General features: G+C 45.3%; 1 protein-coding gene across 4 annotated transcripts in view; it reads left to right on the top strand.

Annotated features, from left to right (window-relative positions):
* Col9a1 (collagen type IX alpha 1 chain) overlaps window positions 1–27,763 on the top strand; it is a 51,790-nt gene that overhangs the window by 1,256 nt on the left and 22,771 nt on the right. For 3 of the 4 annotated variants that reach the window (XM_042668567.1, XM_042668568.1, XM_042668569.1), the window contains exons 1-13: window positions 10,668–10,739; window positions 13,257–13,331; window positions 13,698–13,733; window positions 13,911–13,973; window positions 17,319–17,372; window positions 17,642–17,677; window positions 19,819–19,842; window positions 20,149–20,202; window positions 21,853–21,906; window positions 22,531–22,563; window positions 23,543–23,599; window positions 26,045–26,098; window positions 27,588–27,641. In XM_042668567.1, coding sequence (XP_042524501.1) covers window positions 10,668–10,739; window positions 13,257–13,331; window positions 13,698–13,733; window positions 13,911–13,973; window positions 17,319–17,372; window positions 17,642–17,677; window positions 19,819–19,842; window positions 20,149–20,202; window positions 21,853–21,906; window positions 22,531–22,563; window positions 23,543–23,599; window positions 26,045–26,098; window positions 27,588–27,641 — 666 coding nt within the window. Of the gene's footprint in view, window positions 1–286; window positions 365–494; window positions 628–3,707; window positions 4,105–10,023; window positions 10,094–10,667; window positions 10,740–11,623; window positions 11,659–13,256; window positions 13,332–13,697; window positions 13,734–13,910; window positions 13,974–17,318; window positions 17,373–17,641; window positions 17,678–19,818; window positions 19,843–20,148; window positions 20,203–21,852; window positions 21,907–22,530; window positions 22,564–23,542; window positions 23,600–26,044; window positions 26,099–27,587; window positions 27,642–27,763 lie in introns of those variants that run through there. The other variant, XM_042668566.1, reaches the window with a different exon arrangement.

Genomic DNA, 27,763 nt, shown 5'->3' on the forward strand with positions numbered 1-27,763 from the left:
ACCCAAACCACCAGAAAATTTCCAAACAAGCCTGTGCTCCCAGGCCATTCAGGACATGGAGGCTGTGGCTCCAAAAGGAACAAATTTCTAACCCTGCCCTCAAAGGAACATCTCTCAGAACAGACTAATAAGCGACCTTGCTCTTGCATGCCCCAGTCCGCGTTGAAGATGAAAGAGTTATGATCTTGAGATGCAGAATCAGAGTGCTTACAAGTAGCTGCTGTTGTTACTGTTCGCCTGCTCAACAGTAGTGGCTGAGGGAGGCTGATACGCCATCTCTTTTCAGGATTCCCAATCAACTCAATCTCCAATGGAGAGAATGAACTCTGTCCCAAGATTAGGGTTGGCCAAGATGACTTGCCAGGCAAGTAGCAACCTATCTTTTTGGAAATGGTTTCCTTCCAGACTGGCTGTGTTCTTTGGTTTGGGAAAGTTGGGGCAAGGAATAAGGCCGGTATCATTTCTGACTTTCGTTTTGTGTTCCCTTTCTGTAGGATTTGATCTGATTTCTCAGTTCCAGGTGGACAAAGCGGCTTCCAGAAGAGCTGTCCAGAGGGTGGTGGGGTCGACGGCCTTACAAGTGGCCTACAAGCTGGGAAATAATGTAGACTTTAGGGTCCCAACCAGGTATTATATAAAGGAATAGCTTGTCTAATTACCTTCCTCAAATGTGTTTTAAGTTTGGGGCAGTTAGGTAATGCTAGATTTACACTTCTTGGATCACGGTTCTGTTTAATGATGAAGGAATTTGCTCATTTATCATTGTGTAATGCTTGAGTATTGCTCTTCATGTTCTCAGTGTAGACTTTTCATTGCAGGAAAAAAAAAAAGCCCATCACCAAGACTGTTATTCATTGATTCAGGACATGTTCTTCTTTCCTTGCTTTCTGTTTCTTTTAAACATAATTTGTCTGGTTTGGGCTGAAAGGGCCCTGTGTGGAAAGTGCCACATTGAGGCATGCTTTCCCCAGGAGCCGCAGTGTGGTTAGGAAGCACACAAGGGCGCTGTTCAGTGCCCCAGTGCTGAAACAGAAGCGCGTGTCCAGGGCTCTGCTCCTGGCAGGCTCCAGACAAGAAGACTGAAATGATGTTAGTGTTAATACTAAGGGTGTGTGTGGGGGGGAATAAATCTTCCACTTCATTGGCATGCTTTTCTGAAACTAAGCTTCAAGCTCTTTAAATGATATTTAATTGAGGTCCATGAGTATCTGGGTAAATGTTGAGTTGTACCATTGTTAGAAAAGTATTTCAGTAACTTAATTTTCCTGTTATGAACATACTTTATTATACAGATGTGAATATTATAATTATACATTTAATTCATTTCAAAAATGAATTAATCTTCCTTTAAAAGATGAATAAGGCTAGGCACCAGAGACTCAAGCCTGTAACCCTTGCTACTCAGTAAGTTGAGATCTGAAGATCAAGGTTCAAAGCCAGATGGGGTAGGAAAGTCTGTGAGACACAGGAAGTGAGTTCTAACCCCAGCACAGGCATAAAAAAGATAAATAAGAAAATTAGGTACTCTTGAAAATTGTAATATCATAGATAATTTATAGACTCAGCTCCTTTTAAATCATATATACTATTTGGCTTACTGGTAGATCTGAAGAACATTTTTATAAGAATAGAATTGAAAAAGACAGTGGGTTAACATTTCTACAAATGAGATTTGTGAGACTTTTAAATAGTTTTAGGTCTATAGAAATGCACATAGATTTTATTAATATAGGCAATAAAATGTATTTTCTTTTCTTTTCTAGTCTAGTTTGAAAGATGATTACCCTGATATATATATATGTATATATATATATATATATATATATATATATATCTGTGTGTGTGTGTGTACATATATAACATCCTAATAGTCATATATATGACTATTTTGTATATATATATATTATTTTAATATGTGTGCAGAGGAAGATACACATAGATACCTTTTGTTTAACAATATATTATGAATGAACTAGTCCTTTAGAAACTCATTCCACTTTCCATTATTTTTAGTTGACATATACCAAGTCAAAGATAATTTGAAAGATGCCTTCCTTCGAACATCAACTCTTTGCTGGGAAGGAAAGCTTCAATGAACTTAACTTTAGGATGTCTTCGCTCAAGAGACACTTGAGCATGTTACTATGACTTTCTGAGTCAAAACAAATATATTGTTTTAATGAATGAATTTAATTCTAAAGCTTTTCTCACTATACCCATAAACAACTAAGTAGGTAACATACATCAATGTTTTAAGACTATAAAATAATACTTGAGGAAGAGATGAAAAAACGTTCATATTTATTTTTTATTTACAAAAACCTCATGCCTCAATAATAACTAACTTACCAGAGAGAGAGGGGGAGGGAGGGAGAGAGAGAGACAGAGAGAGAGAGAGAGAAGAGGGTGAGGGAAGGAGAGGAAAAGTGTGTAGCTGGTTGCTGTTGACTCATACCTGTGACTCTAGCTACTCAGGAGGCTGAGATCTGAAGATTGTGGTTTGAAGCCAGCCTGGGCAAGAAAGTCGAGGAACTCTTGTCTCCAATTAACTAGAAAGAAGTCAAAGTGGAGCTGTGGCTCATGTGGCAGTACTCCAGCCTTGAACATGAAAGCTCAGGGACCACATCCATGCTTGAGTTCAAACCCCAAGACCAGCACCAATAATAAAATAAAATAAAAATCACCATTCACTGAGATAGTTATTCCTAGGTCTTCAAAAGAAGGGAGCTATAGAAGAAGAGTTTGACTTGAAGGAAGATTATTTGGAACGCTGAGTCTTAGCTCACTATTGTTTACAGAAATGCTGAATTTTATTGTCTAGCAAACAATTCATTGATACCTAGTTTACCAACCATATCTTCTTTGTTTAGGAATTTTTCTAAGCTTAGAGGAAGGAAGGTAAAAAGTTATAATTTCAGTCCTTGCATTTTTACATTTCTGAGTTTCAAAGTTCAGTGTTCTTAAATAACAAATAAATAAATGTAATAAGCAGTCAAAGTAAGGGAAGCAGCAATGACACAGTGTTGGTCAGTGGCGTAAAGTGCAAGTGTGCTGGAGCAGATAAGAACTTGCCATCTTCCACTGGTCAAACACCTGGTGACTAGTAGACAGTGGCTAGGTGAAGCTCAGACTTCCCTGGGAAAGCTGAACATTCCCAGCCTTAAGAAGATTGTGAGTAAAGTCTGCACAGTTGCAAATGATAACTCAAATGCTTAGGTAGGATGAGAATATAATTGTGGGGGAGAATATCAGGTGAAAGGAAAATAATCTTAATATGTTACACACAATTAAAAACATTAAAAGCTACTTTAACTAAAAAGTTTCAACCAGTGGGGCTAATATGGACCCCAAGTGATTTCTTTGCTCATTGTGAAAGAAATACTGCCAAGAGCTTTGCAAGAATGTTGTTTTTGGCTGGCGAAAATTGCTGAACAGTAGCTCTTTGGGTAGCATAAATAGTAATATTGTTTGGGTTTTATGGCAGTTGGGAAAGAGAGGGTTTTTAAAATGTGTATTTTAAGATAGAGCATTAAGGAACATTGAATGATTTAATTTCTGGGCAGGTCCTATGAACAGGCAAGCACAAATAATGCATAGTTTTCTATACTTTCCTTTCTCAAGTCTAGAATCTAAAAAAGCATAAAAGATGGTAAATATATATGAATACAGGACAAGACTCACATTGACTACTTTCACATTTTACGCAGGCATTTATATCCCCATGGGCTGCCTGAAGAATACTCCTTTTTAACAACATTCCGGATGAATGGGAGCACACTTGGAAAGAACTGGAATATCTGGCAGATCCAGGACCCTGAGGGGAGGGAGCAAGTTGGAGTGAAGATCAATGGTCAGACAAAATCTGTTGTGTTCTCATACAAGGGACTGGACGGAAGCCTCCAGACAGCAGGCTTTTCAGGCTTGCCTTCCTTGTTTGATGCCCAGTGGCACAAGGTCATGATTGGAGTGGAAAGGACCAGTGCCACTCTGTTTGTAGACTGTGTCAGGATCGAATCATTACCCATAAAACCAAGAGGCCAGGTGGATGTGGATGGCTTTGCTGTGCTGGGGAAACTCGCAGACCACCCCCAGGAATCTGTTCCAGTAAGTACAAGACCATGTGATGGCAGACCAAATCCAGTGAGCACAGGTCCATGTGATGGTAGACAAATCCAGTGAGCACAGGTCCATGTGATGGTAGACAAATCCAGTGAGCACAGATCCATGTCATGGAAGACAAATCCAGTGAGTACAGATCCATGTCATAGCAGACAAATCCAGTGAGTACAGATCCATGTCATGGAAGACAAATCCAGTGAGTACAGATCCATGTCATGGCAGACAAATCTAGTGAGTAGAGATCCATGTCATGGTAGACAAATCCAGTGAGAACAGGTCCATGTCATGGCAGACAAATCCAGTGAGTACAGATCCATGTCATGGTAGACAAATCCAGTGAGTACAGATCCATGTCATGGTAGACAAATCCAGTGAGTACAGATCCATGTGATGGTAGACAAATCCAGTGAGTACAGATCCATGTCATGGCAGACAAATCCAGTGAGCACAGGTCCATGTGATGACAGACCAAATCCAGTGAGTACAGATCCATGTGATGGCAGACAAATCCAGTGAGTACAGATCCATGTGATGGCAGACAAATCCAGTGAATCCAGATCTATGTGATGATAGATCAAATCCAGTGAGTACTGATCCATGTGATGATAGATCAAATCCAGTGAGTACAGATCTATGTGATGTCAGACCAAATCCAGTGAGTTCAGATCCATGTGATGAGAGACCAAATCCAGTGAGTACAAGTCCATGTGATGACAGATCAAATCCAGTGAGTACAGATCCATATGAGACAGATCAAATCCAGTGAGTACAGATCCATGTGATGGTAGACAAATCCAGTGAGTACAGATCGATATGATGGTAGACAAATCTAGTGAGTACAGATCCTGTGATGGTAGACAAATCCAGTGTGTTCAGATCCATGTGATGACAGACCAAATCCAATGAGTACAGATCCATGTGATGTTAGACCAAATCCACTGAGTACAGATCCATGTGATGGTAGACATATCCAGTGAGTACAGGTCCATGTGATGGTAGACAAATCGAGTGAGTACAGATCTATGTGATAGTAGACAAAATCCAGTGAGTACAAGTCCATGTGATAGTAGACCAAATCTAGTGAGTACAAGTGTACCTAAGGCCGAATCCAGTGAGTACAAGTCAATGCAGAACTAGTCATGTAAAAACAAAGTGTTGGTGATAAAGTTGTTTAAGTGTGCTGTCGGATGGGTACTACCCAGGTTGTTACTTCAGGAATTAAGTGTTGGTATCCTATAGGAAAGGTCAGATATGGACAGACATCAGGTTTTTCATGCTTACTTGCTCAGTTTTCCTCCAGATATTGGAGAAACATCTTAGGTTGAAAAGGATGGATTTTGCTAGAATATATCATGTTTTATTTAATAGTTTATAAAAGGTTTTCTTTTTCCTATAATTGTTTACAAAGTTGTGAACTGATTGTGGATAGGAGTGTCTGGTGTGTGTGTGTGTGTGTGTGTGTGTGTGTGTGTGTGTGTGTGTGTGTGTGTGTGTGTGTGCCAGTCTTGGGGCTTGAACTCAGGGCCGGGGTACTGTCCCTAGCCTTTTTGCTCAAGGCTAGCTCACTATTACGTGAGCCACAGCTCCACTTCCAGTAGTTAATTGGAGATAAGAGTCCCATGGTCTTTCCTACTTGGCATGGCTTTAAACCATGATCCTCAGATCTCAGCCTCCTGAGTAGCTAGGATTACAAGTGTGAGGCATCAGCACCCAGCAAGCAAGTATCTGTTTTCTGGAATGTTCCTTTAGTCCTTGGCTTGTATTGCAACTTCAGAAATGTTGGCCAAATTAAATTATTTGTCACCTTTTTTTGTCAGTGGTATTCAAGGAAAAAAAATGACTCCAGGGATGAAAATGAGAAATGCGTAAAGATTAGCATTTTAGCTGTGTAAGGAAAGGGACTTTAACCAAAGCACTCTGACACCCTTCCTTCAACATAATTAGCATGTAAATTGGAATTCATATTGCATGCCAAAAGGTCTTGTGCAATGGGTCATTAGTGCACCAGTGGTGTCTATGGGCCCAGGTGTGCTTCCGAGCCCTCGGTCTGGAGGTCTACCTGACTGCATCTCACTTCCCATCATTTAGTGCCACAGGGGACATTTTATATATTTAAACAGGGGTGCCAATTTTTACAGAGAGGATCATATTTCTGGAAGAAAACAGCTTGATGAAGTACTTCACTTTTGCAAAATTAACTTCAGCAAACTATATCTAAATAAAAGATATGGTTTTCTGTTTAACTATATAATTAATGCTTCTCAGAGCAATTCAGGTCTGAATCATTTTCAGAACGCTGAGCTCACCCACACACAATGCATGCCTGCTGAGAGATGTCAAGGACTTGGTGAATAAAACTGGGTGATTTTTTTTTACCTTGAGAGTAAATATGTCTCTCTCTTTTTAATAGTTATTTTTCCTTTTATTTTATTTTTATTTATTTTTCTGTTTATGTGGTGCTGAGGAATGGAACCCAGGGCCTCATGCATACTAGGCAAGCACTCTACCACTGAACCACCTTCCCATCCCCTGAGCATCTCTACCTATCCTGACAAAATTCTATTCTAGTCATTGAGGCAAGAGGAAAAAGAACTACAATTGTCTTTGCTATGTGTTACTTTTATATACTTGAATATGAATTTTTAGAGGAACACTAGTAATTTTGCTTCTGGATATATTTCTACAACAAGCATAGAAAACAGGGGAAGGTATGAAATCTTGCAGAAGTGTTTCAGTCTAGCTCTGAAGTTTTCTAGCAGGCAGTACAAACAAGCTTGCACATGTTAATTTCTATTTCTGGTTCTATATTCATATATATTTCATATTTTTATTGTACTAGATTTTGTACTCTGGGCCAATGATGCTTGCTAGGCTGGTGCTTTGATGTTGAGCCATGCTTCCAATGCAGATATTTTTGGTCAGCCATGGGGCTTGAACTCAGGGGGCCTGGGTGCTGTCCCAGAGCTTTTGTGGTCAAGGCTGGCACTCCACTACATTGAGCTAAAACCCCACTTCTAGTATTCTGGTGGTTAGTTGGAGATAGGAGTCTCATGGCCTTTCCTGCCCGGGCTGGCTTCAAATCACAATTCTCAGACCTCAGCCTCCTGAGTAGCTAGGATGACAGGCGTGAGCCACTGAAACCCAGCAGCTAGCACAGTTTCTTGCTGACTACTTTTAGGAAAATTTTTCTGCTTCCTGTTCAAGTATGTCTTTGGCATACCTGTCATTGCTGGGATCCTAGGCCCAGTCTCTTACTCTCAACTATGGATTGAGAAGGGGCTTTTGAACTATTCTGATGAAAAGGGGCTTTTGAACTCTTCTGCTCAAACTGTGGCCCTCTCTGTCTCAGCCTCCCAAACAGGTAGGGTTTACAGGCTTGATTCACTGGTGCTGGGAGTTATTTTCTGTTCATCTTTCATCAAAGTACTCAATCACCAAATGCTTTGGTTGCCAGTTTGAAAGGAGGATTCACTGTGGAGACCTTGTGTATTTTTGGAGATCAGGCAGGGTTGTAGAAACACGTTCTCAGTTGTAGTGTCAGAAATTTTGGAAGCACAGCTCTACTATGAGATCTGTGGCCAGAGTTAATCTCTTGATCTCACTTTACCCATCTGTGAGCTTTGTCAGATGACATAGTTAGTAGCCAGTAAGGAAAACATTATTCCATTCTATTTTTATCTTCCTTATAAATTGCTCTGCAATTAAAAACAAAATCTCAAATAAAATCCCCCCCTCAAGTAAACCAAATTACTCTCATAGAAAGTGTTTGGCTGAAGCTTCTTCTTTTTTTTTTTTGGTCAGTCCTGGGGCTTGAACTCTGGGCCTGGGTGCTGTCCCTCAGCTCCTCAGCTCAAGGCAAGCGCTCTACCACTTGAGCCACAGCGCCATGTCCAGTTTTCTAGTGGTTTATTGGAGATAAGAGTCTCACGGACTTTCTTGCCTGGGCTGGCTTTGAACCCCGATCCTCAGATCACACCCTCCTGAGTAGCTAGGATTACAGGCGTGAGCCACTGGCGCCCAGCTTGGCCAAAGCTTCTTACTGTAAGAAGCTGAGTAGCTTGCTTTTTTTTTTTTTTGGCTGCAGAGTTTGAACTCTGGGCCTGGGCACTGCCCCTCAGCTATTCAGCTCAAGGCTAATGCTTTATTACTTGAGCCCAGCTCTACTTCTGGTTTTCTGGTGGTTTATTGGAGACAAGAGTCTCATGGACTTTCCTGCTTGGGCTGGCTTTGAACTGCGATCCTCATATCTCAGCCTCCTGAGTAGCTAGGATTACAGGCATGAACTACTGATGCCCGGCAGCTGTGTAGCTTTTTGAGCAGCATATCTGAATCTCCCGACTCAGCCATTCCCACCACGGAGCAGAGGATTTATAGGTAAGTTCTGTCTTAAAATTAGTTTCTCTTGACAGGCGCCAGTGGCTCATGCCTGTAGGTTCAGCTACCCTAGCTGTTCAAAGCACACAGATCCTCAGAACTCTCTCCAGTTAACCAAAGTGACAGGTTGGAGGTGTGACTCAAGCAGTAGAGCACTAGTCCTGAGCAAAAAAGCTGAGCCAAGGTTTGGTGGGGTTGGGAGAACCAAACAATAATGGAGCAAGAGGAAAAGTCGAGGCCAGCCAGCACTGTGAGGGAAGGACTGGCAATGGAGGAGAGTGAGGGCACTGCCTCCTGTTTGCCTCATGGTGGAGAGAAACCTGTCCTGCTCTTACTGGTAGAAAGGAAGACATCACCTTTGTTGTCTTCAATTGCAGTCATCCATCTTGTAGCTTAAACTGGGGATATTCTGTAGCAGTAGAAAAAAATCAATGAAAATCACTACTAGTTGAGAGAAGTCATGCTCCAATTGGAGATGAGATTTCCTAATCAGACATTTCATGATGACAGCAGATGTGCTGGCCAAGATCTGGGGGGGCTGATGTGAATTGTCTTGGCAACAAAACTTCTCCACGAAGGGAGGCCACTGAGGCAGGGGTGCACTTCAGGGGAAAAGTCCTGAGTTCAAACCCCACACTGCTAAAAACAAACGCCTCATGTTTGAGTATGTCTCCAAGTTTCTTCCTTTTCTTCTTTCTCCTTGTCATTGAGGCTCTTACTTAGATGTAGACTCAGCAATTCTTCCCTTGCTCTGTTTCTTTCCCGTTGCACACACACACACACACACACGCGCGCACACACACACACACACACACACACACACATACACACTACTAAAACTGGAAGAAGGTATCAGGACACATTTAAAATTTGTGTCTAACAATAATACGATCTGCAAAACCCAACCATTTTAACTCTTTCCTCCCCTGGGACGCCTCTTCCCTTTAGCCCCTTCAGGCCGCTTGGTAGATGCTTGCTTGCTTGCTTTATTACTTTTTTGGTGCCAATGTTGGGATTTAGGGCCTGCTGTGTGCATTTCCTTGGCTTTTTCTGCTCAAGCCTGGCACTCTACCCGTTGAGCCACACTTCCCTTCTGGCTTTTTTTCTGAATGGAGATCAGAGCTGGCTACTTCAAACAGCCAGCCCAGACCCCAGCCTCTCCAGTAGCTCGTTCACAGGCGGAGCCGCGGGGTGGGCGGAGCCGCGGGGTGGGCGGAGCCGCGGGGTGGGCGGAGCCGCGGGGTGGGCGGAGCCGCGGGGTGGGCGGAGCCGCGGGGTGGGCGGAGCCGCGGGGTGGGCGGAGCCGCGGGGTGGGCGGAGCCGCGGGGTGGGCGGAGCCGCGGGGTGGGCGGAGCCGCGGGGTGGGCGGAGCCGCGGGGTGGGCGGGGCCTCATTTTGATAGCTTTGCCCGCGGAACTCCGGCTATTCGCCCCGGTTTTCCTTCGGGGGAGCCCCACCTGATGTCTCCCTGGACGTCTTCAGTGGCCGTCGCCTTCTCACGGGGCCTAACAGACCGCTCTCTTCTTCCAGTTCGAGCTACAGTGGATGCTGATACACTGCGACCCCCGGCGCCCCCAGAGGGAGACCTGCCACGAGCTGCAGGACAGAACCGCGGTGTGTGCCTGGGTTGGAGAGTCCGCCCGGCCCCGCCCCGCCCTCCCCCGCCCCTCCGCTCCTGTGCCCTCCCTTCCGCTCCCCTGCCCTCCCCTCTCCTCCCTTGCCCTCCCCTCCGCTCCCCTTTGCAACCCTGCCCTCCCCTCCGCTCCCCTGCCCTCCCCTCCCCTCGGCTCCCCTCCCTTCGGCTCCCCTCCGCTTCCCACCCTCCCCTCCATTCCCCTCCGCTCCCCGCCTCCCCCTGCCCGTCCCGGCTCTCCGAAGCCCTTGCTCCGTTCGGATCCACATCCTGGCAGGTGGAGCACGGGTTGTGTCGGTCCTTGGTGGGGTCCCCATCCCCGCCCCCAGTCTCTCAGCGGGGTCGGGGTGGGTGGAGAGCCCGCCCGGGCGGGGAAGGGCTAAGGCGCCGTCCCTCCTTCCCCGTCCCCCCGCCCCCTCGCCCCTCCAATCCCAGGACCTTCATAGCCGGCGCCAGAGCCGGCGCTCAGACCCGGGCCAGCCTGCGCAGAGCGAGCCGGGCAGGGGGTCCAGGTGGGGTCCGGGCGGGCAGCGGGGGCGGCATGGCCCGGCCCGCGGGGGCGCGCGGGGCGCTGGGGCTGCTGCTGTCCGCGCTCTGCCTGTGTGGGGCGCAAGTAAGTTGGGTCCCCCAGTTCCCCTGTCCCTCTGTCTCGTCCCCCTGTCCCCCTGTCCTTCTGTCCCCCTGTCCCTCTGTCCCCCATCCCCCTGTTCCCCTGTCCCCCATCCCCCTGTCTCTCTATCCCCCTGTCCCTCTGTCCCTCTCTCCCATCCCCCTGTCCTACTGTCCCCATGACCCCCTGTCCCTCTGTCCCCATCCCCCTGTCCTTCTGCCCCCATCCCCTCTGTCTCTCTGTCCTCCTGTCCTCCTGTCCCCCTGTTCCCCTGTCCTTCTGTCCCCCTGTCCTTCTGTCCCCCTGTCCTTCTCCCCCATCCTCCTGTCCCTCTGTCCCTTCTGTCCCTCTGTCCCCTGTCCCCCATCCTTCTGTGCCCCTGTCCCCTTGTCCTTGTGTCCCCTTGTCCTGTCCAACTGTCCTCTGTCCCCCTGTCACCTCTGTCCCCCTGTCACCTCTGTCCCCCATTCCCCTGTCCCTTGTCTTCTGTCCCTCTGTCCCCTGTTCCTCTGTCCCCCTGTCCCCCATCTCTCTGTCTCCCTGTCCCTCTGCCCCTTTGTCCCCCTGTTCCTCTGTCCCTTTGTCCTCTGTCCCCCTGTTGCTCTGTCCCCATCCCTCTGTTCCCCTGTCTCTCTGTCCCTCTGTCCCCCATCCCCCTGTCCCCTGTCCCTCTGTCCCTTTGTCCCCCTGTTCCTCTGTCCCTCTGTCCTCTGTCCCTCTGTCCCCCTGTCACTCTGTCCCCCATCCCTCTGTCCCCCGTCCCTCTGTCCCTTTATCCCTCTGTCCCTCTGTCCTCTGTCCCTCTGTCCCCCATCCCTCTGTCACCCTGTGGCACTGTCCCCCATCCCTCTGTACCCTTGTCTCCCTGTCCCTCTGTACCCTTGTCTCCCTGTCCCTCTGTCCGAGTCAGACTACGAACAAGGTGAGCGGGATGGAGGTGTACAGATGCCTCTGCGGGGAGCAGGCAGCGCCGGGGCGTGGACCAGCCATGCCCTCGCCCTCTTCTGGCCTTCGGGCCAGGCACTGAGGTGATTCTTCATCGGCCCCTGGTCAGTGCGGTTGGGCTGGAGATCCGTGCCTCTTGTCCTGAGCCCTGCAGCCCCATCCCAACCATCCCATTGGAATCCCAGCAGCTTCCCTAAGGGCGAGGGGGTAGGCAGGGGGGAGGGCAGGAGTGGGGGGCAGGCAGGGGAGTAGGCAGGGGTGGGGGGACTGGCTGGCAGGTGGGCTGGGTGGGCAGAGGTAGCAGGGGGTGGGCAGGGGGTGGGTGAGGTGGGGAGCAGGTGGGTGGGATGGGGATTAGGAGAGGTGGGCAGAGGTGGGTGGGGGTGGGCAGGGGTCAGGGGCAGGTAGGGGTTAGGCAAGGGGTGGGCAGGGGTGGGGAGCAGGCAGACAGGGGTGGGCAGAGAGTGGGCAGGGGGTGGGTGAGGTGAGGAATAGGCAGGGGGTGGGAGGCAGGCAGGGGGTGGGCAGGGGTGGGGGCAGGCAGGCAGGTAGACAGGAGTGGCAGGAGGGTGGGGTGGGGAGCAGGTAGGGGTTGGGCAGGGGGGGTGGGCAGGGGTGGGGGGCAGGCAGGGGAGTGGGCAGGAGGGTGGGCAGGCAGGGGCTGGGCAGGGGTGGGGGGCAGGCAGGGGAGTGGGCAGGGGGCTGGGCAGGCAGGGGCTGGGCAGGGGTGGGGGGCAGGCAGGGGAGTGGGCAGGGGGGCTGGGCAGGCAGGGGCTGGGCAGGGGTGGGGGGCAGGTGAGGGTGTTGGGCAGGCCCAGTAGAGAGGACTCCAGCTCCCTTACAAAGATCCCATTGTAATCGGCCGGCCTTGGGAGTTTAGAAAAACAAAGTTTTCCTCATGAAAGAAGCTTTCTTTTTCTTTCCCCCTCCGTTCACTCCAATTCAGAAGCAGAAAAAACCCTGCTCATTCCCTAAGCAGGGCTGCTTTTCAGACGCCAGGCCAGGTTCGGGTGCCTTCAAAGGCAGCGCCTGCCTGGGCTGGGGGCCAGGCGCCTGAAGCTGGTGCAGTCTGCATCCCCTCCCCACCCACCCGCCATAGCTCCCTGGCAGGTAGACCTGAAGAGAGGCTGGCCCTGGGCCAGGAGCCCCTGCCCCCACCCCTCCCAGCCTTTGCCTGGAGAGTCACCCACCCCATTCTACAGGACCAAAGATTTACGTTCAGCTCCTGTCAAGTCCTGCCAAATCTCTGCCCTGCAGTTTCTAATTAAAATCAAGGTGTCTGGTGCTGCCCACTCCCTTTTAGGGACACCAGGCATCAGACCCTCCCTTCCTCACCCCTCCTTCTTCTCCCTGGGCCCTGAGGAGGTAAGGCCTGTGAGGCCTCCTCCACCCTCCTGGGTGTCCCGGGCAGTGCTGACCCACCCTATTCAGAATGCGGCAGCGCCCAACCCCTGTGACCCTGAAAGTGCATGTGTTGGGCTGGCTTTCAAACATCCAGGGTGCCCAGAGCGCAGGGCCTGGGCCCTGCTTGGGGCCTCGCTGACTCTGTGTGCTGTTTTGTTTTGTTTTTGCCAGAGAGGTCCTCCCGGAGAGCAAGGCCCCCCTGGGCCCCCGGGGCCACCTGGAGTGCCTGGCATCGATGGCGTGGATGTAAGTTTCCTTGTCCAGGTTCTGTGTGTTTCCCCTCGGCGCCCCAGTCCTGTGCTGTCCTGCTCTTATTTCACTTGTTTGGGTTGGATGGGCTTTTAGAGGGAGCCAGGTGTCCCCTTCCTGACTCCCCACTAGGATAGGGGTGGAAGGGGCTGGAAGGTTCATGGTTGGGTCCTGTAGCCTGTGGATTTGCAGGGGGAAGACAGACCCTCACCCCTGCCCTGCCATCCCAAGGTTATGTCCCTCCGTATTCTGCTCCACACCCAATCCTGGTCTCGTATCTGAAGTGAGGTAGCAAGGTGAGTTAGCAAAACGTCTGGCCTGTCACACTCACAAATGTCCTTACTTTTTCCCTTCTGCCTCCAGGGTGACCGAGGCCCAAAGGGCCCACCCGGCCTTCCGGTGAGTTGATGGCACACGGCGCCCCACCACCTTCGGATAGATGTGTTTGCAGACACACGGGACCAGAGTTCTCAATTGTGCCCCGTTTCCTGTCCCTGCTGGATAGATGTGTTTGCAGACACACGGGACCAGAGTCTCAACTGTGCCTCGTTTTCTGTCCCTGCTCTCCCTGTGCAGGGTCCTGCTGGAGAACCTGGGAAGCCAGGAGCACCGGGCAAGCCTGGCACGCCAGGGGCAGATGTGAGTAGGAGTATTGATGAGCAGCTCGCCTAGCCAGAGTGTGTGTGTATGTGTGTGTGTGTGTGAGAGAGAGAGAGAGAGAGAGAGAGAGAGAGAGAGTCAGACACAGGCAGACAGACAGAGATGGCTATGAGCGTGGACAAGTCACAGCTGACAATACCCCAGCAAACACTGACCTGACTTAGCGCCTGCACCTGACTCTCACAGAGAGCCCAGCTCACCTGCGCGCCCCGCCCAGCTCACCTGCATGCCCCATTCCTCCTAGCCTTGCCCAGGGTGGTGAAGTGGAGTCGGGGGTGGACGGAGGTTGCAGGGGCTTCAATCAAATCAGACCACACCAACTGAGAACATCAATGAGAGTGTGGTCAGGCTTTGTGGAATGAAATTACTTGAAGCTGTCTCAGAGGATGATCAAATTGTCTGATAAATACAGGTCACCGAGAAAGCTAATAGCTTAACACCAGTTGAATTTATTTTTACTTCTGTTTTGAAACTTCAATTTTGGTGTCAGGTGAGAAGATAAGTTCCAATCACATTAAAAACAGTTCAGGAGTGGAAGCACAAACCAGGGTTTCTGCCTAGATTCAGTGTAATTTCAGATAGAGTGTTAGACTTACCTGTCCACCAGTTAGTGAGTTCCTGTGTGTGTGCACATGTGTGTATGTAATTTATGAGGAGTCTTTCTGTGTGGTCGGAGCTGTCTGGAACATTCTTCCTGACATACCCTCCAGTGTGCTTCGATGGCAGGGCTGTGCGGGCCAGATCCTCAGGCTCACAGTGCCTGGTAGCTTGCTGCTTCAGAGCTTGCTTCACACATGCTTGGCCTTGCTCATCTCAGATCATCAAAAGGCTGGCCCTGATTTTGCGTTACACTGCTTCACTTCAACAGAAATTTTGGACACACAAAAATGCTTTTAAATTTATAAAAGTACAATTTAAAAGCAATGATAAATATTTTTCCTTGTCTATATTTACAGCTCCACAAGGCAAAGCAAACCACATTTCAAATATTAAAAGTTGTGAAGAGTTTGGTTTCTCAGATCAGTGGACTGACATTGATTGGTTCTCTGGGAGAAACAGGGCAGGGCAGTGACACAGTCTCTGGGTACAGAGGAGGGAGGAAAAAGAAAAGAAAGGAGGGAGGTGGGAGATAAAAGGAGAAAATCCAGACAGGTCCCAGGGTGTCAGCCAAGCCATACATCTAAGAGAGAAATTAACTGTTGGAATTGGTTTAGTGATTTTTTTGCAAGTATTTTTACAATATTATTTCCTTTAGACTTAAATAACCTGTAAAGGCTATTGGTCTAATATTGTTTCCCACACATAAGGAAACTGAATAATAATATAGAACAGTGGTTTACTCAGGAACCCCAAATTATTGGGTGGCTAAGCTAGCAAAATAAAACCTATTCTGTCAATTTTTTTTGTTCAGTCTCTTCAGGTCTGCCTCATGCAGATAAAGTTGAGGTTCTTAATAGGTGAACAATTGGAGAAAACAGGAAGGACAGTGATGACAATGATTTTTATATTAATCATGATAGTGATAAGTCAGTGTCTATTAATCATTTATAAACAATTTTATTTTATCATTGTAATTATTGGTGTGTTTTATAGATGGCAACTTTTGGGTTGCCAGGACTTCTGGAACTTACAATTTTCTTCTTCTACTCTTTGGTTGATTTAACATTTAAAACTTTTTTTTTGGAGGGGGGGGTCCGGTCGTGGGGCCTGAACTCTGGGCCTGAGTGCTGTCCCTCAGCTCTTCAGCTCAAGGCTAGCGCTCTACCACTTGAGCCACAGCACCACTTCCGGCTTTTTTCTTTTTGCTTATATGGTGCTAAAGAATCGAACCCAGGGCCTCAGACATGCAAGGCAAGCGCTCTACCACTAAGCCAACTTCCCAGCCCTAAAACTTTTTTTTAACTGTAATTAAGAATGGACATTTTGAGAATAATGAAATAGAAACTAGACCACAGGTTCTTGGGTTTATGTCTGGCTATAAGGAAACCAAGCAAATTGACAAGCTTCCAAATTGCTTCCTTAGTGGTGAACTCAAAGACCTTAAACTTCCACTTTCTTTGTCTTCTGTTATTTGGCTGTTTGTGAAGCTTGTACTTTGGTAATGTTATGGAGAAGGACAGTGCTGAGGTTTTGTGTGGGAATGGGAAGGCTCAAGCTCAGGGTCACACATCCTGCCCAGAGCTGCACAGCCACTCCATAGCAGTCAGGATCTGAGCCCAAAATACAGGTGCTGAGTGACACCCCGACTTCTCGAACACCGCAAAGGCCAGCTATGCTCATCCTATTCAGTGTCTGGTTTTGAGCGTGCTGTGTGCTGGGCAGCTGGCTAGACCGGATGCAGACATGGAGACCACCGTGTCCCAAGGGGCTGCCTTTCCCACAGGGTTGGTGCCACTGTGCTGCCAATACCACAGTCCATCCTCAGCTTAATTCAGAGAACGTTCCAGTAACAGACCCAACTCACCACACCCTATGGATGATTTATTGCTGGACGTGGCCTCCGGGTGGTCCAGCCATTATTGGAGTAGCTATTGCCCGTTATCATTATTGGTCAACCCAGTCACCGTGGAAGAAGATGAGCTACTTGCATGCAGAACATGGGCAGGGATGGGCGCTGGAGGGCAGGCAGGTGGAGTTAGAGGGCCGAGGGTTCTGACTTTTGCGCCCTGCACAAGGGGTGAGGCGTGCTCCCATTGTGCGTTCTCTTTGCTGAAACGTGGAGATGACCTTCACCTCCCCAGAGCTCAACACCTGTGTCCAGGTGTGCCCAGATTACAGAGCTGTAGTTAGGCAAAAGACAAAATCAAAGACAGTTTGTTGAAATTTCCTTTGCATGTGGTTTAATAATTTTTGTCTTCAGCAAATTTCCAGCACCTATCATTTTAAAATACTTTTCTGATTTCTTTGATCCACTCTGTGGAGTCGTCAGAAAAATTGATGTAGAGAAATGCAAAACTGATGGACCATAAATAATAGATTTAGGGGTTAGGACATCATAATTATAGACTTAGGGATTAGGGCATTGTAATTGCTTTGTCTCCAAGCAGACACAGAAGGCAATATGGGATTATTGAACCTCCTGACAAAGGACAGTTACCAGAAATTTAGGAATATGTTATAATTTTTAAATAGAAAATAAGCAGCAAGCAGATCTCATGCCAAATGTTACTTTTGAGTAAGAGCATGGAGCAGTATTACTTTGTAAATATTTGCATTATACATAATGCAACTATCCTGTAGATAATCAACAAAATGAAGAAGCTCTGCCCAGCAGTCTGCCAACGAGTACGATGGTGGCTCTAACATCAGATCTTGCTTTGTCAGGGACTAACAGGACCTGATGGATCTCCTGGCTCTGTTGGACCTAGAGGCCAAAAAGTAAGTGAGCCACAGTCTAATTGTGAGTTGGGATGAAATGCTGAAGTATCCTCTTATTGTAGTGTTTTCAAATAAGCTAAAATATTTTAAAATAAACAATACAAGTCAACTAAACTACTACAAGCCAGATAAAACACTTTTTCCAGCAAAGTTTGGGTCTAAAAATACCAAGATAGAGAGTTTTACTGGTTTCAATATCTGTGCAGGTTGCCTGTTGATATATTTGTGCTATGAAAGCCAAGTGCAACGAAGCTCCCTTTATTTTTTAGGGAGAGCCTGGAATTCCTGGATCTCGAGGATTTCCTGTAAGTAGCTACAAAACCACATAAGTGGAAGCCTCCTATTCTTAGGTAAAATTCTGACATATGCTGTCAGCAACAGTTAATGCAGAGTTCTACTTAAGACAGAAGGAAGTGGTCAATGTTCCTATTATGAGTGGAAAAATCTTAGAGATATTTGAATGTATGGTATGAAGTGCATATTTCTATTTGCTGGTAGTATTTCTCTGTAAATGACATCCTCTCTACCTCATTTCTAGAAAACATTCCTTGCATAAAATCGGCAGGCCTAACTACGAATGGTCAGACCATGCTTCACAGCGGTCTTCACAAGTGGGTTTATCACAAGTGTAATTTCAACCAGTGAGAGATTGTCGCCGCTCTAATTGGTAGACTAGTCTTCCACCACCACCCAGTCCTACATTGTGCATGACTTTTCCTTTCTGCTTTTCCTCTTTATTTCTCTTTTGCTCTTGTCATCCATCTGTATGTTTCTGCTCCTTTTCCCCAATGTGTACTGCTTCATTGCACCTGTGAGTTTCTGCACTGGCTGCCTGTTTTCAGCAGTGAAATATTCTGTTTAATTCAGATATCAACATTATATAGAAATCTGTCCAACATCCAACTCTAGTAATGAAATACATGATTAATTGTTATATTCAGTCATAACACTTGCTTCTCAAACTGATCTATGTGTACACATGAGGAATGTTTCAAAGAATACTTTGAGAAGCCTAGCATACTATGAAGAACTTGTTTTGGTTGTCTCAATAACTAGAAAGAACAGTGTCACTACCACAGGCCCTGTGTGGATTCTGGGTGATTCTTTACTATGGAGATTGCAGGAAAGCAAGACTGGAATGAAAGCTAGCAGGAAGATGATATCAAATAGCTGTGAATAAATGCTATTGTAGCCAATGTGGGCAGGAGAAAGAATAACAAGAAATCCCAAAGGGGAATTAAAACTGGAACTCGAAGGTAGAAAACCCAGCGAGGGTTCAGTTTTCAGCATAGCAAGCACATTCTCAGAGTGGGTAACAGACTAGCTCTGTGCTTGGAAATGAACAGAATGTGGCTTCAGTCCCTGATTGCCGCTAGCCTGGTGTTGATAAGGGTTAGGAAATGTAAAGGAGTGGGGGAAGAATGACTAACTTTAAAATCAAATTTAACTTGGGGCAGATTGAGAGTGGAGAACGTGGACGGGGTGACATTGATCAAGGTGCAATGATTGCACCCAAAAACTGACATGTGGAATTGAAACCTCTTGGTACAACTACTTAAAGATAACAAAAAATAACAAAACAAAACAAAAACAGGCTGGGTGCTGGCCACTCACACCTGGAATCCTAGCTACTCAGGAGGCCTAGATCTGAGTTTGTGGTTCAAAACTAGCTCAGGCAGAAAAGTCTGTGAGACTCTTCAGTTAATGGGCAAGAAGCCAAATGTAGAGCTGTGGCTCAGGTGGTAGAGTGCCAGCCTTGAGTGAAAAAGCTAAAGGACGGCATCTGGTCCCTGAGTTCAAGCCCCAGTACTGGCACTAAATAAATAAAAAATATATTTAACATAGTCAAATTAGGATCTCATTGTAGGTGACTTCAGGATTGCAGCACTTTATTTTAATGTCTACTAGATTTTAAAAATAATATTCTAGATTTTGTGTCTAGAAATATAGCTCCACCTGTCAAATGGAAATGTATTTTTTTTTTTTTTGCTTTTCTATGACGATAGCATGTTTAGGGAGATTTCTAAACCTCTTTTATTACAACCTGTAAAACTACATTGTCTCAGGTGTAGGATTCTTTATGCCCACTGTAATTAATAATATAATCAATAAAACACTGTAAACAAAGATTTACAATGGTCTGGTTGTGATCTGCCTAGAATGGCATAAACCCTCTGATGATCAGCACCAAAGCCTTCTTCACTTTGATTCTCTTTGCACGCATGAAGTCTTTAGCATAGCTTAGGAGTAGGGCAAGTTGCTCCTTTTCATTTCTTAGGATGAGTATGGCATGTTTAGTGTTAGGGCCTTCTGGTTTTCCATGGCTCACGTCCGTGTGCATCTGTACTTGGGTCTGATATGCTGGCCATGAACGTTTTATGTAGCTATGTGCATCTGTACTTGGGTCTGATATGCTCACCATGAACATTTTATCTTACTCTTTCAGGGCCGTGGCATTCCTGGACCCCCTGTACGTATTACATCATCGTTCTGGAAATACCATGTGTTAAAAAAAATGATCTACTTCTTAAATCTGGTCTGGCTTTGCTATTTCCACTCCCACCAGTGAAGTGTATAGGGTTTTCTAAGTGACCTTAGGTAGCTGCTCACGATCATCCCCTATTCTTCTGCTAAAGAAAATATTTACAAATGTAGGAGATTTCTGCTCTTTTTGTCATTAGAGTTTTCTCAGATGTTAGTGCTTCATTGGGAGCCAGCTCTGGCACAGATTCTCAGTTCTGCCAGTGCTAGGAGTCACCTGTTGCTTTGCCCACAGGGCCCTCCTGGGACATCGGGCCTCCCCGGAGAACTCGGCCGTGCTGGACCCAGTGTGAGTACCCGCTGCCCTGTGCTAGGTCTTTGCTGACTTGCTAACAATATTACCACAGAGAGTCAATCATCCTCACTCCACGCTTCTGCCTGAAGCTCCAAAGATGACAGGTGAATTTTATTCCAGCTCAGCATATTGATGGGATGAAAATGCTACCAAGAGAATTTAATGTGTGGTTTGTTTTTTGTTTCTTTTGTTTGTGCAAGTTTTCAGATAGACTATTTTCCCCAAGTAAGGGGTGAACCCTTTTACTAGACTCTCAGCTAGGATTGGGGTCCAGAGGCTTTATGTGAGATTTCCCACATGATATAAAAAGTAGCCTATTCATTTTCATGTGTAGATTATTAAAGTTTAACTTAAACACTTAAACATGAATGAGGTCAACTTCACAGAGCTCTTTCTGGCAAAAGGGCTTCATGGAGATATTCTGCACACATATCCTAAAAGTTGAAGTACTGATGTTATGAGAAGATAGATCATTGAAAACTCATTTAGGGAAAGAGTGCCATATTATATACCCTATTTTTGTTGTTGTTTTGACCACATTGGGATTGAACTCAGGGCATTGTACTTGTTAGGTAGGTGCTCTACCACTTGAACCACACACTGAACCCAGCACCTTTCTTGTTTTTCTACATGAACTTTTTATTTGCAAATTCACTTACGGAGCAAAAAAATATGAAATGATTGTATATTTAAAGTAATTATGTTTCTTGCTTTTATTGGCATAACATCAAGAAGGAAAACATGTAGACAAGAGTAATATTACTAATGAGCATGAACATTAAATGTTTAGAATAAACCCACTTATTTGTACCAGTACTAAGGACTGAACTCAAGGCCTGGGTGCTGTGTTTTAGCTTTTTTATTCAGGGCTGGTGCTTGGCCGTTTGAACCACAGCTCCATTCCTATCTTTTTGGGGCTTTCACAGGCTTCCGAGGCCAGACTGGCTTTGAATCATGATCCTCAGATCTCAGCCTCCTGAGTAGCTGGGGTTACAGTTGAGAGTCTGCCAAACTGGCTTGGCATCTATTGTTATCTGAACAGCTTATTTGAATTTAGCCTTCTTTGCATTTATTTCCATTGCAAGAATCCAGTGACAGGCGAAGTGAGGGACTAGATGGGCATCAGCTACAAGACTCAGAGCAAGACTCAGGTCCGGCAGAGGCCTGCTACCCCCCTCTCAGCTTCAGCCTGGCTGGAGCTCCTATGAGCCTCAGCTACAAGACTCAGGCCCCGCAGAGGCCTGCCGCCCCACCCCTGCCCCAGCTTCAGCCTGGCTGAGCACTCCTCTCTGCTCCAGTCATCTGATGGCATTAGCAGGATGGACTGCTCTAGTTCCTTGTCAGTCAACTAGGGAAACACAAAGGAATTCCAGTTTGTTTTCAGAGCAGATTAATTGTCATATAGAAAACAAAAGTGGTTTTACTTTTTCCCCTGAATCTCCCATAGTTTTATTTTATGCTTTGATGATCTTAGGCCTCTATTATTTGGTTTTATGGAACTAAATTGGACCTTGGTGGCAGGTTTTATGCATGACTGAGCTCTGTAGGGGTTTTGAGTAATACATTTTCACATGCCTTTGTGGTTTACTGTTTTGTGTTTGAGCTTTGTGAAACCACTGTATCTCAATTTTCTGATGATTTTAGGGTGACCCTGGGAAGAGAGGACCCCCGGGGCCCCCCGGCCCTCCAGGGCCCAGCGTAAGTTATTGCAGCTTGATTTTCTCTTTGCTCCGAGTGTGGGGATTGAAGAACTGTAAGAAACAAAAATGGAAGTGCATATTCACTGGGCCATTGTCCTGCACTTCTGAAATGGCTACCAAGTTTTTCATGCCATCAGAGCACCGTTTTTCCTCTTAGGGGCAGAAAAGCAGAGGGAACACAATCAAGGGAAAAGTGATTTTTCACAGAGCAAGTTTTACTCACTACTTTTGAAGTCTTTGACCCGTGAGATTTCCTAAATGCTCATATAAAAGAAGAAGTTTTGAAAGAACTAGTTTTTACTAAGACTTCATACTAACAAATTTAAAATATAGGAATTAAAATATGGAGATAATCTGTGTTTTAATTTGGACCTGAGCAATCTCTCTGTTTTTCTGCTCTGCCTCTCATCTTATCTCCCTGAAGAAATCATTACTGCAGTTGAGGAGTTTGCAGTAGGGATCCTGAGTCCAGTCCTCAGCATATCAGCATATCGTATGCTGCTAGTTCTCCCTTGCATTTTATGAAACAGATGTATTTATTACAGTATTGCTCAGGGGATTTATAGTAATAGGATTGAGTTAATTATTTATAGTCCTAACTTTCCTATTTTATTTGCTTTAGGGAACAATTGGATTTCATGATGGAGATCCACTGGTAAGATATTTTTCTTTGAAGAAAATATAGTTTTAATTCAGAGGCCATTAGTTGTCAGATGAACTGTCATTGAAATGTTTTGTGCTTCTGCATTTTACTTTTCCTGAAATGTCAGAACAGTTTGAAGCAAGAGGATACTGTGGCTTATTCCCAGTCAGGCTATAGCAGATTTTCATTATTGCAATGTTTTGTTCTTCTGTAGACTTCATGCCTAAGATGTGATATCATTAAAGCACCCAGTTTTAGGCATTGATTTATATACAGACCACTTGTGCAATGATGATGGCTGCCGTAATATGTGCCATTTTGGCCATTTAGTAAGGGAAGTGGAGGGAGATGGACTAGGCAGTATTACGGCTGTGGCACACTTGTGTGTGTGTGTGTGTGTGTGTGTGTGTGTGTGTGTGTGTGTGTGTGTGTGTGTGTTAGTACTGGGGTTTGAATGCAGGGCCTTGGGGCCTTAGGGTCTTAGTGCTGTCCCATAGCTTTTTGTGTTAAAGGCTGGTCCTCAACCACCGGAGCCACAGCTTTGCTTCTGGGATTTTGGTGGTTAATTGGAAATAAGAGTATCATGGACTTTCCTGCCTGGGCTGGCTTTGAACCTCGATGTCTCAGATCTCAGCCTCCTGAGTAACTGTGATTACAGGAGAGAGACACCTGAATCCAGCTAACATTTCATATCCTTAATCATTGGATTTAAGATCAATGTGGCAAAATGTTAACAGTTATTAAATATAGATGGTTGACATGGAATGTGTTTGCTGTGTTGTCAACATTTTTCCTGCAACTAGAATATTTGAGCATAAAAGTAAAATTTTATAAAGGAAAAGGACATTTTCAGTTATTCAATGTCAATAGTACATTGTGGTTCAATATGTTGAATCTTTTAGAAAAATCCACCTTGTTGTAAAGTATGAATCTAGATTATCCCCCCTTCTCTCTCTCTCTCTTTCTCTCTCTCTCTCTCTCTCTGCGGCAGTGTCCCAATTCCTGCCCACCAGCTCGCTCCGGATATCCAGGCCTACCAGGCATGAGGGTAAGAGAACAATCTCACTATTTTATTTTCCAAAGTGTGGAAATGGAGCCTTTACTTCAAACACTGGCGTACTTGTTGTACAGACCCCCTGGTAAAGTCTGAGTTTACTTAGTCTGTAGTGGGGATTCAACGTGGAAATGCAGGCTGCTCTTCCTGACAGGTGCTCTAGAGACCCAGGTGCTTAATTATAGTTGTGTCTTTAGTTCAGGGAAGAGATGCCAAAAATAGACTGGATTTGCTGGTGCTGGTGGCTCAAATCTATAATCCTAGCTACTCAGGAGGCTGAGAAGTGAGGATCATAGTTCAGAGCTAGTCCTGGCAGGAAAGTCTGAGACTCTTACCTACAATTAACCATAAAAAAAAATCTAGAAGTGGGGCTGTAGTTCAAGCAGTAGAGTATCAGCCTTGAGCGAAAAATCTGAGACACGGTGCCCAACCTTGAGTTTAATCCCAGTGTTGGTATTTGTGCACATGTATGTACATGAGTGTGCAAGCAAACACACACAACGATTGAGACTCAATACAAAATCAACGATTGAGACTCAATACAAAATCAAGGGTCACAAGTGGACCTCATAGGGAGAAAGAGCCATGGGAGTAGGGAACAGTTTGTATATCATCTATTTGAGACTCATTAAGATTTAAAGTAGAAAAACTATATAATATAAGCAGAAAGATTTGACTTTCCTATATTTTTCTCTCAATCTGCCATCATAATTACTTCAAAATATTTCATAAAGTCAAAAGAATAAATGCTAAACCTTGGAGATCAATGGTTTTCATTCTGTTATCTCTGAATCTTAGTTTCGGTTTAATTAAGATGGAACCCACCCTTAAAATAATGGTGCTTAGGCCAAACAACTACTTTGACAGGAAAGATTAACCCCTAAGTTCAACATTGGGCACAAAAAGAGACCAAAAGCTGTGCATCTGAGAGTCCCACTTAGACCCTAGCTTTTCCTTCACTTTTAGAAAGGAGCAGGATAAGGAGGAGGGTTCAGAGCAGCTCCAGAGAGCAGGAGACAGTGAGATCGGGACTGTGGCTTCCAGAAATCTCTGGGTGCAGAAGATTCTGGGCTCTTAGCCAGCTTTGGAGGGAGCAAGCCTGGGAAAGAGGGATCTCAGCAGGAGGAGGCAGACCTACAGATCATGCTGCTGAGCTGGTTGATGGAGTGAGAGCAGTCTAGAACAGGGTTTTCAAATAACTAAAGCTGGTATCTATTATATACAACATCTGTGTAATACACATGATGCTCATAAGGATATTTAAGGCAGCAGAGTGGCATACTGTATGCGCACGCACATGCACACGCACTGACAGTCTGTCATTTGAGCCATGGCTCTATTTCTGGCCTTTTTTTGTTTGTTTCTGGTCTTGGGGCATGAACTCAAGGCTTGGGCACTATCCCTGAGCTTCTTTTACTCAAGGCAAGCGCTCTACCACTTGAGCCACAGCTCCACTTCCAGCTTTTTCTGAGTAGTCTCTTGGAGTTAAGAGTCTCACGACCTTTAAACCGCTGCCCTTAAATCTTGGCCTCCTGAGTAACTAGGACTACAGGCCTGAGCCACCAGTGTCCAGCTGGCTTATTTTTTTCTTTTTTAAATATTAAAAAATCTCTATTATGGGATGATTAGAGGGGTTACAGTTTCATAAGTCAAGCAAGTACTACATTTCTTTTTGGACAATGTCACCCTTTCCCTCACTCTCTCCCAGTTTTTCCCTTCCACCCCACCCACAAGTTGTATAGTCATTTTTTCCACATAGTGTCTAGTGAGTGCTTCAGGTGCATCTGTTCACCCTTTATCCTCCATTTCTGTGTCCTCCTTACCCTCCCAAAGACAGAGAAATGAACAAACAAGACCAAAAGAAAAGAAAAACAATAAAGAAAAAAATACTTCTTGTTTCCATTTCCTGGAGTTCATTTCAATATATATTATTATATATGACCAGATGGCCACAGGCATTGTGCCTTTGTGTTCCTCCCCTAAGAGCATCCTCCTTTGGTCTCACTGTGTGTCAATGGCTAGAGTCCTGAATAATTTACATGTCCGGTGTATTTTAGATCTAGCCTCCACATGAGAGAAAACAGGTCATTTGTGTCTCTGAGCTTGGCTTACCTCATTAACATGATTTTTTTCCCAGGTTCATCCATTTCCCTGCAAATGATGTAATGTTATTCTTTATAGTGGTCCTGTAAAATTCCATTGTGTATAGGCACCATATTTTTGGGGGGATCCACTCATCTATTGTGGGGTATCCGGGCTGCACTTCTGGATTTTTTTTGCTGGTTAATTGTGGATAAGAGTCGAGTGCCCGGGCTGGCTCTCAACCAAGATCCTCAGAGCTGAGCCTCCTGAGTAGGTAGGATGACAGGCTATGAACCTTCTGACTACTTTTGGTGCCAAGCCTCATATGATTTTACCTATTGATTTTTGTATTTTCAGGGTCATAAAGGGGCCAAAGGGGAAATTGGAGAACCAGGAAGACAAGGACACAAGGTAAGGAAAGTAACTGTTAAATTGTGATCAGGAAGTGGTAGTCACTGGAATTATAACTATAAGGAATTATTATAGGGAGTAATGAAGTATGATCTTTTATATTTTATTCTCTTTCAAGAAATGCTTGCTGTGAGGTCTTTTTCTTGAGAAATGAAGAGTTGTTTAGGCAGTTCATGAATGTCATTAATCATTAGTATCCTTTTAACTCCTTGCCTAAAATTAATCTGTTGAATAACATAATCAGGATAAATAGTCCAATTTTCTGTACAGTATTACAGTTTGGGCATTATTTTTTAAGTCTTTTGTTACTTAGTCTGTGAATAATTGAAGCGGTTTACTTATCTAGAAGGCAACACTGGGTTTCTGATGTTAAATTGGAGTAAGACAGGAAAAATACTGTGTACTTTGGAAATGTCTCCACATACCTATTCCCCAATTGAATCTTAAAATTTGTAATTTTGAAGATACGAAAAATATTTTACCAGGTTTATGTATGCCATGGTTTATGCAAAGTGCTGGGAACACAGGCTTGAAGAATGCATGTCCAACCCCAGGGGACTGGGCACATTAAATATGACATATATAAATATATATTATATAGTATATATAAAGATAAGCATGGAATGAACCTAAGTTACATGTGCTGGTGAGGAGCTCTGCAGAGCCAGTCCAGCTCACAGTGGTCTTCGGTCCTTTCCTGGCCTCGGCATCTGTTTTGCTTCTTTTGGGCACCAAGTACGCTCCGTCCTGCCCTGAACCTGCCCTGACAGTACAGCCAGTCATCTGTCATCCAAAACCGGGATTGTCTTCAGTGGGGAACTGATTTTGAAACTGTTGTGAAATGGCCATATTTTTTTTCATTTAATGTAACAATCTGACATTCCTTCAGATTGTCTCACAGTTTGTGTCATGTCAAGCTTTAAATGGTGTCTTTGGGAAGGGAGGGAAGGGGATGGACGGAGCAGGTCATTGAGGAATGAGCGGGGCACCTCACAGGTGGACTAACCCCAAGCTGGAGGCCGATGATGGAGCAAAGCCTGGAGGCGGGAAGGTTGCATTCAGTCTCTTAATTTTGCCCTGAATTTATTCTGTAAATTGATTAGGAACATTTTAAACTTGCTTATGGATGGAGAAATGGACACTGAAACTTTGATAAATAAGGTACAGGGCTGGCAACATTATAGACCAGCGTTTATTCATTCAAACAGCTGTTGCTAAAAATGATAATGAATTGCTCCTTCCACGTCTATTGTTTTAAAGTTACGATTATTGAGCAGCTTTGTGCTGTTCACCTATGGGAGAATGGTGGGATTTGAGTGGCTTTTATTTGTTAGTATTCTCAGGGTATCTGAGATTCTGTGATGAATATGGATTACCCACAAAACTGATGTAAGAGAGTGTAGTAGAATAATCCTGGGATGTCAAGTGGATGTACATGGTTAGTAGAGAGACCAGGCCTCTTTCTGTACTCACTGGTGGTGTTTTTCAGGGTGAAGAAGGCGACCAGGGAGAACTGGGAGAAGTTGGCGCTCAAGGCCCTCCAGTAATGTGCTTTTAAAACTATTCATCCACAATGTACAAATGTGCGAAAAACGACGCCGAGTAACTTCAAGATAGCATTTGAAATAATAATCTGAACGTGATATTCTCTGTTTTCTCACCAAC

Source organism: Dipodomys spectabilis, unplaced genomic scaffold (genome assembly GCF_019054845.1).
Source record: "Dipodomys spectabilis isolate Male_0828 unplaced genomic scaffold, ASM1905484v1 ptg000457l, whole genome shotgun sequence".
In the NCBI taxonomy this organism is placed as follows: domain Eukaryota; kingdom Metazoa; phylum Chordata; class Mammalia; order Rodentia; family Heteromyidae; genus Dipodomys; species Dipodomys spectabilis.